This window comes from Fusarium fujikuroi, chromosome FFUJ_chr06 (assembly GCF_900079805.1).
Source record: "Fusarium fujikuroi IMI 58289 draft genome, chromosome FFUJ_chr06".
In the NCBI taxonomy this organism is placed as follows: Eukaryota; Fungi; Ascomycota; class Sordariomycetes; order Hypocreales; family Nectriaceae; genus Fusarium; species Fusarium fujikuroi.
Window position 1 is genome coordinate 1,882,238 of NC_036627.1, and position 14,636 is coordinate 1,896,873.

Below are 14,636 nucleotides of genomic sequence, written 5' to 3' on the forward strand. Positions count from 1 at the left end.
CAGAGAGGACCCTCTTCTATGCTACACTGGTCGCTTTCCGTTCTAAAGAGGCGCAGCAATGAGAGTGACTTTCATTTGATAGGTAGTCAAAACAGGATGATGGTGCGAGGAAGTGTGAGTGGGCCGGACCATCTGCAAGGCTCCTTTGATCCTTCAACTGTATTATTGAGGCTGAACTGAAGCAACCAATACTATCTTTTGATAGGACTATCTTTCAATATATCCACAATCAAAACGGCAATGCATGCTGTTTTTCGGCCACCAAGGGCCGACGGGATGATAGAATATGTCAGAGACTAGCCGCAAACTTCGCGAAACACGAAATACGACGGAGGTGAACTCCGATATCATACTTGGATCCTGTACCTACTTCTCTAGCCTTGACCTGGATACCTTTCTTATAGAGTGTAAAGATTTCAAGATTGTTTATGTATGGGCAGAGTGGAGGGCCACTTGCATTGAAGCTGAAGTACAGGAGGGGGTTGCATAACGAACAGCCATATATATATATATATCGGGCTACCCATCTTTTCGTTCTTTTCCTTTGAACACTGGACACAATTACTCATATTTGACCTGCTTTCGCTTCCTCATTATGCAGCCAACCTCCCCTGTTTCCCTTAACGGGACACAAGCTCCTGACATGCCCTTCTTTTGTCTTCAAAATCCCGAAGCTGGATCGTGTGTCGATGATACGGGCTACTACCTCTATCGCATCGATCTTGCACCAAATGCTGCATTTCTTGCGATGTTCACAGTTTCATTGATCGGCTTCATTGTCACTTGGGTTTTCACTCGCAGAGGTACAGCTTTCAATGTTGCCATGATCCTAGGTCTTCTGTGCGAGATCATTGGATACAGTGGACGCATCGCGAGTTGGTACAATCGCTTCGATATGAATGCCTTTCTTACTCAGATTTGTTGCTTGACCATGGGACCAGCCTTCATGGCTGCGAGTATCTATCTTTGCCTACGCAGGATTGTGTCAGCTTTTGGACCAGAGAACTCACGGTTACCTCCCGAATACTATACTAGACTTGTAAGCCATTGCCTTGTGGATATGACTCAAACTTGCATTCTAATATACCGACTCTTTAGTTCATCCCTTGCGATGTTGTCTCTCTAGTCCTTCAAGCCCTTGGGGGTGGTATGGCCTCCGTTGCTTCTCAACAGTACAAAAGCGCAGACCTAGGCACAAATATCATGATAGCAGGACTCGCCTTTCAAGTTGCGACGATTCTCGCCTTTATTGCTTGCTCAATTGACTTTGCCATTCGAGCTATTCGTCGTCAACGTGTCCTCGGTGAAGCAGCCTTTGACCAGCGCCCTGAAATCGTCAAAGTCCGCAATTCTCGACGGTTCAAAGCTTTTCTCTGCGCTCTATCACTCTCTGCAATTTGCATTCTTTGGAGAAGTGCGTTTCGAGTTGCGGAATTATCTGAAGGCTGGAAAGGACCTCTCATGGGTCATCAGTATATGTTTGTTGGGTTTGAGGGAATCTTGATTGTTGTTGCCGTGGCCGTTCTCAATATCTTCCATCCCGCCTTGTGTATGAAGGAGCTCTTGGAGATGGATGGTGGTGGTCTCAAGGGTATTTGGGGCTTCCGCAAGCGCAAAAACAATGCCATGACTAGTGAAGAGTCTGTGGAGGATTCAGACCGAAAGACACCCACGAGCGAAGCTGTGGCAGTTTAGGGTTGGTCCAGTGCGTGTACGTTGGTGTATCAGAACAAACAATCACCAAGTTGTATGTAGGGAAGCCTGTAGGCATTGAGAGGATGGTATCAACATTGAATGGACGTATTGTAGGTAGTGAATTATATGGATCCTATGGGTAGTCCCTGAGTGTCTCCGAGCAGTTTAGGAAGTATATTCCAGCTGCTTTCGAATGTTAGCCCGTGCCAAAAGTCACTTGTAGGTGTTTGACAGCATCTTCTATCATCCTATAACCCCTATCAATCACGCCATGGAGCGAAAGAATAGAATGTGTCCCGCCTTTCACCAGTAGCATTTCCACGTCAACTCCCAGCCCCCTCAAATGCTCTCCAAAAGTTAGTGCCTCTGGTGCGAGAATATCCATCTCTGCAACAGCGATCCACGTCTTTGGAAGCTTGCTCAAGAGAGATTTGGGGGCAAGGTTAGGGCTTGCGTCCCATTGAGAGCGATGGTCATCACGAGTAAAGTAAAGCTTACGATAATACTCCATTCGTGCAGGTGTAAGCCAGGGTGCAGTCTCAGCATTGGGCCTCCATACCCCTTCAGCTGTGGCAGTATTGTCAACAACCGGTATGAATAAGACCAATGATATAGGAGGATGTGTAATAGTGTTTGGGAGTGATGGCTGAGCTGTCGGTAAAGGGACTTCTGGGTTCGATGCAGATAATGCAGCGACAATCGCCAGATTAGCACCAGCTGACGTTCCGCTGATGGAAATACGGGAAGCATCTATCCTCTGTAGCTCAGTAGGACGAGATGCGACCCATCTTACGGCGTCAATCGCATCCTCGACTGCAACTGGGAAAGGGTTTTCAGGGGCAAGCCCATAGTCTACGCTGACGACTATACACCGCGCTCCTGGATTTTGTGTAAGCATCGTACGATCAGACACAATCAGAGAAACACATACTCTCACAAGCCCAGCAGCAAAGATCGGTGCCATTGTTGAGTCCCCCAACTGCCCAGGCACCACCATGAAACCAGACGAGGACAGGCCAGCCTCGGTCATCACATTGGCCTGTTGGTGTGTAAACTCTCACTCGGAATCTAGCAACGTCATGGTCGCCGATGCTCCCTACGGGAATAGGTTTTGTTCCTCCAGGAGGGAGAGAATGCTTTTTGGTACGGATTGAGCCGTCCCAGCTACTGATCTCGTCTCTTTCGATATACTGCAGATGCGCCTCATGATAGGCGACATATTGGGGATCTAGACTATCACGAATGGCGGGGTGGAGGGGCTGACAGATCTTGCGGTGTGTGTCATCTGTCATTGTAACGATTCATGGGTTTGGAGTAGGTTTCGAGGAGTTGTAGTGAATCAGATTGTGAGGTTGATTCAGTTGATTCAGAGGCGAGAGGTCAGAGGTGAAACCCCACGCTTCCTCCAACCCCCACTATTCAGAGGCCAGACCCGCATCTGAGACTTAAGCTTACATTTCGAATCACTTTCTGCGAGTTTTAGGGTCGGAAATTATCATTGCATGTGTCCAAACCACTTTCTCATATTCAGATTTTAGAGATATTCTGAACATCGATTTAACAGCCTCACTGTAGTAAAACAAGGTAACCCCCCGGGCTGCCCGAACGGTGCCGTAAATAGTGGGGCAGATGCCGAAGCCCGTCACCGTAATTCATAAGGCTATCCCGACTTTGGAGCTGATGAAGTTTGACTGAGCACGGTATAAAAGGATCAAGTAGTTTCCTGCGTAGAATACTACAGCAGTAAATTTCTATCAGTCCTTTCAGGCTTTACAACAACATATGCTACCATTGAGATGCAGTCAGCCTGACGGCTTCAAACTCTCATAACCTGACAGTTAGTTGAGTTGTGTTACCTCGTTCTCGGCTTGGCTTGGCTTGCTCATAGGCATGCGTAAAGTGTTTGGCAAGTCAGCCTGCAGATTCGGTAATTCTAACGGGTCTTACGGTGTGCCCAATTACTGCTGGCCATGGCTGTTTTCTTGGGCAAAGACACCGTCTATAAGTGGAGAGAAGATGTGTTAGTGAATGCCAAGCAGACTCAGCATGGGTGCTGTGGATTGAGCGAGATGAAGTTGGCTCGGTTGGGGGTAGGGTAGTTATCTGGATTTCCGAGGCGGGGAGTCAGCCGCCCAATTTTCAGGGTCCTTACATATGGTAAAAATACTCCGGGTTTGTCCAGAACAGCTTGAGCTGTCTTGTAGGGCTGTGGCTTTAGGCGGCTGACATGCTTCGTTCGGTCTGGCCGTAACACGTCGAGTCGACATGCCGAAACCTAGCACATGCAGTCAGATGAGTAGGACATTCATCATAGGAATGTCACCATAGATCAGCCCTACCGTTTTGTTAATGGGAGCAATGTCTTGGAATATTGCGATTGGTGGGGGGGAATAGGTGATTCACATGTGTTTACCAGATTGAATCAAGGTTCATCAACCGTTGCAGTTTTTATTAGGGACTCTCGGGTAGATCAAACTTAACAATAGACAAGGCATAATTAATACAAAGAAAGAAAGATTCAGTTCCAACGGCCTGGGGCGAGTACAAACAAAGTACCTTGTAGTACTAGGTAGGCTGCTTCACAACTGACCGTATTGAATGCCGGATATCAGTCCCAAATTGAGATACGCATTCCTTGACCAATGGTATTCCCGTACCGAGGTGAGAGTTGCTACATACAGTACTGTCAATCAAAATACGAAGAGCCGGGAGACAACATCCTCATTATTGCGCCATCTGTGACGTGCGGTGAAAGTACCTACCTAAGTTGGATCCCGCTAATCTGACAGCGAGGCCGCCCAGTAACTTTACGTCTAGGCACTAATGTATGTACTGAACCCCCCACATCAAACTTGAGACCCAGTCCAATGGAACGCGATACAATCATGGCTCTTGAAATGTTGTCTTTTGCACCACCGCGATCGAACAAGAATATTGTTTGGAACTTTTAATCCGTACTCAGTAATTATTGAGGATGTAAAACATTCTCCGCCACGGACGCCAAAAACCCCAGGGCATGACCCAGAACACGAGCCTGTGACCTAGACCATCTATGATGTGGTCGCACCATCAAGTCTCATGGGTAAATTCGAACAACAAGGTACCTTACTTTTGATGATCAAAGGCCGAGTTCAAAAGATCCCCAGGGTTCCCCAAGCGATAATTAAACACTGTGGAGCGTGTTTGTTCGTTCGTTTGTTTGTTAGTACCGAGGGACTTGCGATTCATCAGTATCACAAGGCAAGGTAAGCTTCTTGGCCGTTGAGACTATAGGTTAGTAGATTAACTTTTGTATCATTGATTGTGGCTTGTACTGTAACATCACCTCAAGGCGTTCCCGAGGATAGTCCATGAATGGTGAGGATGTGTTGGATGGTTGGATAGTAATGACATGGGGAAGCTTCGGAGCCTGATTGATCTTCAGTGACGTCTCATTAGTTTAGTTTGGGTTATTCCAATCTCACCTACGCCTGCATACTACACACTCCGTCTCTGCTCTGCTCTGTTCTCCTCCGTCGGATACAGTCCCCTTCTCTTGGGTTTAATCACTTTGTCTTATTCTTTCCCTTGTCACTCGCTAAACCCTGCCTTTGCACCAACCAGATTCTGACAGCTGAGGACGAGACTGATTTATTATCGTTCTTCTCGTCTCCAGTCGTCCATCTCCCACCGCAGGACGCAAGGCTCTACATATTGTTCTCTACCTACCTTATTACCTACCTAGCTAGCTCAGGGCCAAATTTAGGACCCGACAGACAGAAAGATTCTCCAAGTGGAGGAGGAGGACTCAGGACCCTGTTTGCCTAGACCAGACTCCCTACGCTGTCTGTTCAGTCCTGTCCTGTCTTGTCACTGCCTGAGTAAGAGGGGCTTTCGCTCTAGCTTCGCTTCTCCCTCTCTATCTCGCTCAGACAATCCAATCTCAATTCCGCGCTCGCCGCTCTCGAGTCCGCCCATCACACATAACTATCCAGTCCAGTCCATCCACATCCAACTCCGAGCCAAGATCCATTTTCTCCGCTGAGCTCATTCGACTCGAGACCAGACCCGACCCGACCGCCTCGATTTGTTTTTGCGCACAACAAATCTGTCGCTCTTTTCCTTGCGTCTTACTCTGTCGGCGACAGCGTCATCTTCAGCACCCGCAATCCATTATTATATCCATAGTCGACATCCTCGACCCCTCAATGCGACCCGCCCACGCCCATCAACCCTCGCCGTCCTATACGAGGTAGACGCCCGAACCGCCAAGCCCAAGCGGCACTCACATTTATTCTTACAACCATTCCCGATTCCCTCGTCACAACTATTTCCAACTACAATCACCCGCCGCCATGTCTTTTCGCGGCGACGACCAGCGAAGATATGGCCATGTGCCACCTGTGCAGTATCCAGTCGCCGGCCGCGGCCAAGAGTACCAGCAACAGCAGCAGCAGCAGCAACAACAACAGCCGCACTCATCCTACGACGATATTGGACGCCGAGCTAGCTTCAACGGCGGAGACGACGCTGCTTATATTCAACCACCCACCAACCGATCTCCTGCCTTTGGTGGCTCTGGAGAGGATGAGCTCTTCATGAACAACAATGGGGCGGCCCGGCCAGGCTACGGTTCCACGAACAACGCGCTGTCGGGCTACCAGCACCAGTACCAAGATGTACCCCCCACGCCGACATACTCATACAATCCTCAAAGTTTTGCGCAAACTTCAGGCTTCTCGCGGTCGACTTCCACCAATGCTCTGCCATACCGCAACCAGCCTCAGCCTCAGCCTCAGCCCCCCTCGCGTTATGCTTCGAATGCCAGCTCCTACACACCGCAGGCTTACGATCCTTCTGCTTATGCAAGCACCAATGTCCCACAACGACAGGCTTCTTACCAAGGATACAATACATATGGCCAGTCATATGGGTCGCAAACATCCCCTGGCTTCAATCACTCTACCGGAAGTTATCCCCAATCTGTGGCTTCTCCTGCTTTATCGTCTGGGTTTGAGCAGCCGCTCCGGAGCCCCTCACTCAATGCCTCGCCTGGCGCAGCACAGACCTCGGCATATGACCAGTCTTATAGCCAATACCCAGGCCAATTGTCTAATGGGGGAGGATCTTTCTCAAGCGCTTCGCAGCCTCCATATCCTACCGCGACGCAAATGCCAGTCGGGCCATATTACTCCCCGAATGAGCATAATTCACTATACAATAGAGGATCCCGTTCAAATTCACAAGCCTCGCCTATGGGATCACCCGCGAACCCTGGATCAACATCACCCGGACTGCAACGGCACCCGACGAATGCACCCTTGCCAAGCCGTCCTATTGACGATGAGCTCACCTGGAGTGCCGGACATGAGCGCATTACGAGTGACAACCTTATGCAAGAGTTGGAGCTAGAATTGGGCGGCTCTGGGCAAGGCTACCGTCCGCTTCCTGAGCCTGAGAATGGTCATTATGATGACGATCTTCATGGCCAGCGATTGCAACGTTTTGACTCAGGTGCCACGACAATTCCTAACAATGCCAGCCGAACGACGTCCACGCGAACTGGTCAGACCGCTTATGAGCCTGAAGAAGATGACGACGCATATGGAGAGGCTGGCCTCATGGCTATGCGGCAAGCTGAGCTTGACGAACAGCGCTTCAGTACCGGCTTCGGATATACGGACATGCCTGCTATGCCAGAACCCTCTCCAGAGCCCGCTCCTATCAACTCTTTGTCAACGAAGGCGTTACATACTCACCCTGAAGAGCAAGGCCACAGCAGCGACAGTGATTTTGCTGGTGTAGACTTGGGAATGCTAGGGGGTGGATTTGGTGGTACGTTGACCTACGGCGGGGATGTTGGATCTCCACCCGCCTCATCCGGCCAAGATACTGGTCGACCCCTGCCCACGCCAGGCTATTTCAACCGTGCATATGATCAAGGGGAAAGTGTGCCTGCGTTCAAGACGGCAGAAATAGACTACGGCGGTACAGGAGGCTTGCAGCCCCCAACGCAACATCGGCTGAGCTTCGACGAGGAGGATGAACGAGTATCACTGTGGTCTCGACAGAGCGGAACGGAGTCCCCTAGTAAGGATGAACTGCAAGATCTGTTCTATCACCCGGGACTATCAAACCGACCCCTCCCAGCTATCCCGGGGCCAGGATCGGATAGCAGCTCGATGCTCTCGGTTCAGACCAACAACCGACAGCAATACCAACACGCATATTCGCGTAGTACCGATTCGCGATTTGGCGCGCCGGATAACCCTGAAGCTTACTACACAGGCAACCAAGCTTACAACCTGCAACCCGAACGATCCATCTCTTTGGCTGGTCATAGCCATACACCCCAAGTGCAAACACCTGCTCGATCCAGGACTGATGCTGCCGAAGAAAGGAGGAAGCTCGCCAGGCACGGCCATCAGCAAGTGCCATCGAACCAATCTTTCCCGGAATACGAGACTCCTGCTGGCTCGATAGCGGCATTCGATGGAATCACACTACCAAGCGGTCGAAAGAAGAAGTTCATCCCTTCCAAGCTTAATGCCTCTGATTTCCGCAGATGCGCTGAGCCATGGGCGCTCAGTGGTCTTGAAAATTGGATCCGTGAGATGGGAGAAGGTGAGATGGATCTAAGGACCAAGACGATCGAGGAGGCTTTGATCAACCTCTTCACTGGCAAGATCCCCATGATGAATGTTGCAGATGCCGAAGTTCTTAGCACACATGTAGTATCGTTGATGCTGGAACGAGGTGTGCTTGTGCCTGATGAAGAATGGGTCAAATTTGGAAACGGCCGCATCTCTGGAGTTTTGTGGCAATTGACCGGCTCTGGATGCTATGCTCCCAAGGTCCACGACGAAGAGATTGGGGGCCGGTGCTACTCTCATCACTGCACTCGTACTATCAAGAAGGTTGACTTGGAGGAGCTCGCCCAAGACTCTCAACCTGCAGACGAGTGGCACGTCTTTTATGGTCTTACCAAGGCCGACTGGGAATCAAAGCCCAAGAAGGAGGTCGAGCGTCAGAACATTTTACACGAAATTGTTACTGGTGAGGAAAACTACATCAAGCAGTTGGATATCTTCCGCAGGTATTACAGGGATCAGCTTCGGGCCATGCAACCCCCTGTCCTGAAGCCCGAGAAGCGAGACAAGTTTTTGCATACGGTGTTTGGAAAGCTTGACCAGGTCCAGGCAATCAACAAGGACCATCTTTTGTCGCAGCTCAAGTATCGACAACAAGAGCAGGGTCCTTGGATCATTGGCTTCAGCGATCTGTTCCGAGAATGGATTCGCAAGGCCAAATCAGTCTATATCGAGTATGCTTCGGCTTATCCCAATGCAGTCTATCAGGTTCGAAGGGAGGCCGATCGCAATATTCTCTTCAAGCGATTCTTGGACGACATGCAGAAGCAAAAGGTGTCTTCGAAGCAAGATTGGACACATTACTTGATCGCGCCTATTCAGCGCCTTCAGCGTTACTCCCTTCTACTCGACAGTGTCGAGAGAAAGATGCCAACCGACAGCGAGGAAAAGACGAACTTGGCCAAGGCCATCGCGGAAATCCGACAAGTCACTCTCGAGTCCGATCTCAAGGTCGAGGAACAAAACAAGAGAGTCGAAATGATGGAACTGAACAGAATGCTCGTGCTGCGGCCAGGTTTCCATTCTGTTTTGAATCTCGACCATCTTGGCCGTGAGTTGATCTTCCAAGGTGACCTACAAAGAATGGGATCAAAGGGAGTTAGATGGGTTGACACACATGCTTTGTTATTCGACCACTACATGATCCTGGCCAAGACGGTGACTCCCAAGGAGGGCAAGGACAAGAAGTATGATGTTTCCAAAGAGGTACGTGAAGTTTACTGCACAGCTTACGAAACCGTATCTGACTAGGCGTAGCCCATCCCCATGCCTCTCCTGTTTCCTGAGAGCATCAACGACGAACCAGTTCAGAAGCAAAAGGGCATCACTGCTCCATTGGGAAGAACTACAGCAGCGGCCGCCTCCAGCACTCAACTTAACAAGGTCAGTAGCAATACTAGTAGACCTGGTCTGGAGCACGCAGCGACAAACTCGTCTATGGCCTCTGGCACACCAACCGGCTCGAACGACACGGAGGGAAAGATCCTGTATCCGTTCAAGGTCAAGCATCTTGGTCACGAGGTTTATACTCTGTATGCATCATCAGCCAAGGATCGTGCCGACTGGTGCAACATGATTATCGAAACCAAGACAAGGCACGCCAAGGCACTCTTCTCTCAAAATGCTGAGCCATTCAGGCTGCGGGTTCTCGCGGATGCAGCTTTCCACTACGACACCGCCTCTATGTACGCAAGGTTCTCGAGTGTTGCAGTCAAGGGCACTCCTCTTGACCGGGCAATTCACGAGCTGGAGAGCGTGCTGGGACCGGCTCAGGGCGTCGCCCCAGTATGCCGTGCCCAGGTCAACTGCGCTACCAGCTTCACTGCCTTTGGCAAATCTGTTATTGCGATCGGAACTGATTACGGAGTTTACATCTCGGAGCCGTCAAATCCTCGCGGATGGCAGAGGGTATGTGGTTTCCTTTTTCTTCAATCTGATATAGCTAACAATTTTACTACAGACGGTCCAGGCAACCCGCGTCACTCAAATTGCTGTCCTTGAGGAATTTTCTGTCTGCGTGCTCATTGCCGACAAGAACCTCATTTCATATCCTTTAGATGTGATCGCTCCAGTATCTGACTTCTCGGCCCCTGTCAACGACAGCCCTCGACGGGCACCACAGAGACTTGCCAAGGACGTCACCTACTTTGCCACAGCTAAGATGAAGGACAGAATGCTTCTGTTCTACAAACGAAAGGAAGGTTTGCATACATCATTCAAGGTTCTCGAGCCTATCTTCCAGAAATCTACCGAGAAGAAGTCTCGGCTCTTTGGCGGACGAAAGGCTGGTGGTGGAGGATGCGCGGAGACATTCCGCGACTTTGACGAATTCTTCTTCCCAACGGAGTGCTATTCCCTCAGTCTGTTCCAAACGTACATTGCAGTTGCGACAGCGAAGGGAGTCGAGATGCTCACCCTGGATAAGAAGCAACCTATGTCTATTCCTGACCTTAAGGCGCCTGCGATTGCCAACATTGCCAGCCGCATCCGAGATCAGAAGCCGCTCGGCATGTTCAGGCTGAACGAGAACGAATTCATCGTGACATATGAGGACTGCGCTGTATACGTGGACAAGCACGGTGATGTCAGCCGCACGCTGATCATGGAGTACACTGGCAAACAGAAGAAGGCCCGTGGTGCGACCATGTATGGACAGTATCTACTCCTCTTCAACGAGGACTATGTTGAGGTGCGCAACGCCGAGAACGGACGACTGCGCCAAATCATCGCCGGTCGAGACGTGCGCGTGCTCGATCTCGGCGTCCGTGGACCGACTGGCCGAAGCACATTGAATCCGCAGTCACACAGTAACGGATATATGCAGTCGACAAGCGCGGGCAGCGAAGGGTCAAAGGGCACCGTCAAGATTGCCATGGCCCATCCGGAGCTCCCGGGTCGACAGATCGTTTTGGAAATGCTTTTGAACGACGGACACACGGAGAAATGAGAGGAAGCGAATGATTGATAATGGTTACGATGATGAGCATCTCTGGAGACTCAGTACCCACCCGGCGTGGGCACAATATCTTGAAATTTGAATGACTTGAGATCATGAGATGAACAATCAAATTGAAGGGCTGTTTTAGAAGAAAGGGAGGGGGCTTATCTTTCCTTTGAGTCTGTACATGTACATATCGGCACTGGCCTAGTTCCTCACTTGACGCTCTGTGGCCCAGCAGCCAGCTAATGATTGGATGGATGGCCGGGGCTATCTATGGCGAAGGGCAGTATTTGTGGCAGGGCGTTCATAGGTTGGTGTATAAGAAGTTGCTGGTGTTGTGAATGCCATCATGAATGATACCTAAAGAACAATTTAGAGAGATATCTATAGTGGATTTGGATTATAATAACAATCAAGGTCGCTGGCTGTTGCATAGCTGGTATGGCATACTGCGGTTAATCTTGACAAGTACGAGATATAAGCCATGTTTTGTACGTGTTTATTTGTTGAACCCAACCCATCCTTTCTACATGTTGACTACATGCGTGGTAATCTACCATGTAAAAAGTGACAAGCTATTCCTGAGCTCCCCTGACTCTGGAATGGCTTTGCAAAACCCACCCTCCTTTTCAAGCAATATATGCGTCCATTTGCGACCCACGCCTTTTGAAAGCAGTCCCTCTGTAAGGAGTAATCGACTGTGGCATTACAAATCGTGAGATATGTCGGACTCAAGGCCACCTTTTTCGACAATTGTCTAACTTGCCCATGCTTGATTGCATTTAGGGCTTGGCCTCCTGGATGGTCTCCTTGGCGTCCGCCTTGATGTCCTCAACGACACCCTCCAGGCTCTTCTTCTTTGCTGACTCGTAGCTGAGAATTCGGGTGATCTGGACGAGGCCGACCATTCCGAGGAAGAAGTTGACAGCGGCGAGGCTAAGATACAGCTGTTAGCTCGAGTGTGTATGATTTAGCAGGTTCTAAGCGTACAGGTAGTTCTTGGGCTTGATGATGAGGCACCATCGAGTCCAGATGATACCGGTGCAGGTCAGAGCGAGGTTCTGAGTGAAAGAGAGCTTCTCGGCGGGACGAGCGAAGTCGGAGATACCGGCAAGGACAAGAGCCCACTATAGATGGCGAACAAGGTCAGTAATTGTGATTATATCGGGGTTTCGAGAGTAGTTGGATCCGTAGTGTAGATATCGCGGGATGATATAGTCAACGAACCTTCATGACGGGAGCCCTACAACCACGCATATTAGCATTCTGTGTCAACAATCGCTTGTTCTAGACTTGTCCTCACCAGAAATGCACAGTCTTGAAGCCGACCTCGCTCTCCATCATGCGCTTGAACCAGCTCTGCTGCTGCTGGGCGCCATCAGTGCTCTGCCATCGACGGCCGCTGCCCTGGTAGAAGTTCTGTCGAAATGTTTGCTGACGGAAAGCCTGTCGAGCGGGTGCGGCGAGGGTAGCCTGACGGAAGAGGGGGCGCGAGGCGCGGAAGATGGTGCTTGCGGGGGAGGCCATGATTGCTATGCGACTGTCGTCAGTGCCAATATCAATCAATACTAATTAATATGAGATGCAATATCAGGAATCAAAAAGTTGGGTAGTCAAGATAGTTTGCGCGCAAATCGAGACATTCGGCGACCACATGGAAAAGTATAAAAGACACAATTGAATCCCAATCCGCGATCAGATAGTCAATAGCAACTTACACGTTGATCTCTTGGTGGAGGGGAGATTGGTTCAACAGAGAGACGTTGTGGTCAAAAAGATGAGGTTCAACGTCAGCGAAAGAAGCTTTGAGACGTTGGGGCAAGGGTAGTCGGTCGGTCACTGTAGCCCCGAGATAGCTGCTGTGGTCTGTGGATTTAGCTCACCATCCACTAAGTCCATTACTGCACGGTGCCCGGAAACCGGAGTTATCGTGCGTCCGGGGCTCACTCTCACTGTGGACGAAATACGGGCATCTATCTCATGGATACGTGGGGAGGAAAAGCCGTCAGCGGAACCGGAGGCTGTGCATAATTGGATTATGCACGCACACTATTGGCTCTTTTATGCAAATTATACCTAAGGTACATAACCTTTGTACCGCTTTTCAGTCCCTACCTACCTACCTAGTAGGTTTATTCCACCCGAGCCTCATTGAGGAACCTACCAAAAGCTAGCAATTACTTAGCACTTCAAGGCCGACCCGACTCCGTCGCTCCTGTTTTTACCTAACGAACGACTCAACCACGTTAATTCGCTTCATAATGTCGGCCAAGTACGCTTTCACAAAGTCTCTCCGCGAGGTGCGATTCCTCTTTTGCCAGACTTCGGAGCAGAGCGCGGCTCTTCGGTACGTCTAAACCCGTATTATACTCCCCAGCGACGACAACAATCGGCATGGTCCTGGCCCAATTGGGCACATTGGAGGACACGAGCGACCGGACGGCATTGCACAATGACGGTAGAGCTTGGGGAATCATTGGGCTGATTGTTTCCTGCGCCGATATAGATCATTCATCACCCGATCGTACCCTACCATGAAGCGCAACAACCCCAACATTCCCATCCTGATCCGAGAGGCCGCTGGCACCCAGCCCAAGGTCTTTGCCCGATATGGTTCGTATTCTATATCGCTGGAAATCCTCGGCCATCTTAGAGCGATATCATCCAAATCACGGCAGTACTGACATGATCAAATCAGACCGAGGTGTCGAGAAGTCACAGATCCTCGAGGGTCTCTCCGACAAGGAGATTGAGGAGACCGTCACTGGCTTGGTCAAGGCTGATCAATAGAATCATGAGTATCGATCGCTTAATCAACATTTGCCAAAACAAAGAGAAGTTATAGGGAGAGACCTCGAGCTCGGGCATCACCACGATGAAATGTACATAAGGGTCAAATCAGCATGCGACAAGAGAGCATTGTACTACTACGAAGCCTGTCCATCATCTTGAACATCGACCTCCTCGTAGCTGCTTCATGGCCAAGTCGCTCGCCACTGGAGTCATATTGTTCCTCATTTGTTAACACATCGAGATACATATAGGCTTCCGGGCTTGCTATATTAATGTAGCAGCACCTCATCATTATCAACATACATAACGCACCACCATGTCTCTCTCTGTACTCACGGTACTATATTACACCTGGCATAAATCGCACTTTTTTTTTCTAATCCCTGACCTGAGACCATTGTGACGTGCCCAACAACAAACCAGATATCGCAAACTATGTTAATGGACAATCCAACTTGTCCATGCCCAATGCAAGCCCTTGAAATCCACTACCCTGTCCCCTATTCACCCCCCCTCCCCTTTCTACTGATTTGATGCCAAGTAGAGCGAAAGGTGCCGACCGAAATAAATTCACTGAC

The 14,636-nt window shown here is 50.0% G+C and overlaps 5 protein-coding genes; 3 read left to right on the top strand and 2 right to left on the bottom strand.

Moving 5' to 3' along the window:
- Positions 1–595: 595 nt before the first annotated feature.
- FFUJ_05927 (related to YER185w, Rta1p) lies at positions 596–1,695 on the top strand (the record flags this gene model as incomplete). XM_023579193.1 has 2 exons in its annotated part: positions 596–1,039; positions 1,099–1,695. The coding sequence occupies 2 exons, from the start codon at positions 596–598 to the stop codon at positions 1,693–1,695; spliced, it is 1,041 nt and encodes a 346-aa protein (XP_023432076.1).
- A 196-nt stretch (positions 1,696–1,891) lies between these two features.
- FFUJ_05928 (uncharacterized protein) lies at positions 1,892–2,987 on the bottom strand (the record flags this gene model as incomplete). XM_023579195.1 has 2 exons in its annotated part: positions 1,892–2,574; positions 2,627–2,987. 2 exons carry the CDS (start codon positions 2,985–2,987, stop codon positions 1,892–1,894), a joined length of 1,044 nt encoding a protein of 347 aa, XP_023432077.1.
- A 3,042-nt stretch (positions 2,988–6,029) lies between these two features.
- FFUJ_05929 (related to GDP/GTP exchange factor Rom2p) lies at positions 6,030–11,271 on the top strand (the record flags this gene model as incomplete). XM_023579196.1 has 3 exons in its annotated part: positions 6,030–9,530; positions 9,582–10,232; positions 10,285–11,271. The coding sequence occupies 3 exons, from the start codon at positions 6,030–6,032 to the stop codon at positions 11,269–11,271; spliced, it is 5,139 nt and encodes a 1,712-aa protein (XP_023432078.1).
- Positions 11,272–12,047: 776 nt separating this feature from the next.
- FFUJ_05930 (related to FMP43 Found in Mitochondrial Proteome) lies at positions 12,048–12,792 on the bottom strand (the record flags this gene model as incomplete). XM_023579197.1 has 4 exons in its annotated part: positions 12,048–12,201; positions 12,256–12,392; positions 12,493–12,508; positions 12,569–12,792. 4 exons carry the CDS (start codon positions 12,790–12,792, stop codon positions 12,048–12,050), a joined length of 531 nt encoding a protein of 176 aa, XP_023432828.1.
- Positions 12,793–13,526: 734 nt separating this feature from the next.
- Positions 13,527–14,055, top strand: FFUJ_05931 (probable NADH2 dehydrogenase (ubiquinone) 10.5K chain; the record flags this gene model as incomplete). XM_023579198.1 has 3 exons in its annotated part: positions 13,527–13,612; positions 13,772–13,878; positions 13,964–14,055. 3 exons carry the CDS (start codon positions 13,527–13,529, stop codon positions 14,053–14,055), a joined length of 285 nt encoding a protein of 94 aa, XP_023432079.1.
- Between the last annotated feature and the right edge of the window lie 581 nt (positions 14,056–14,636).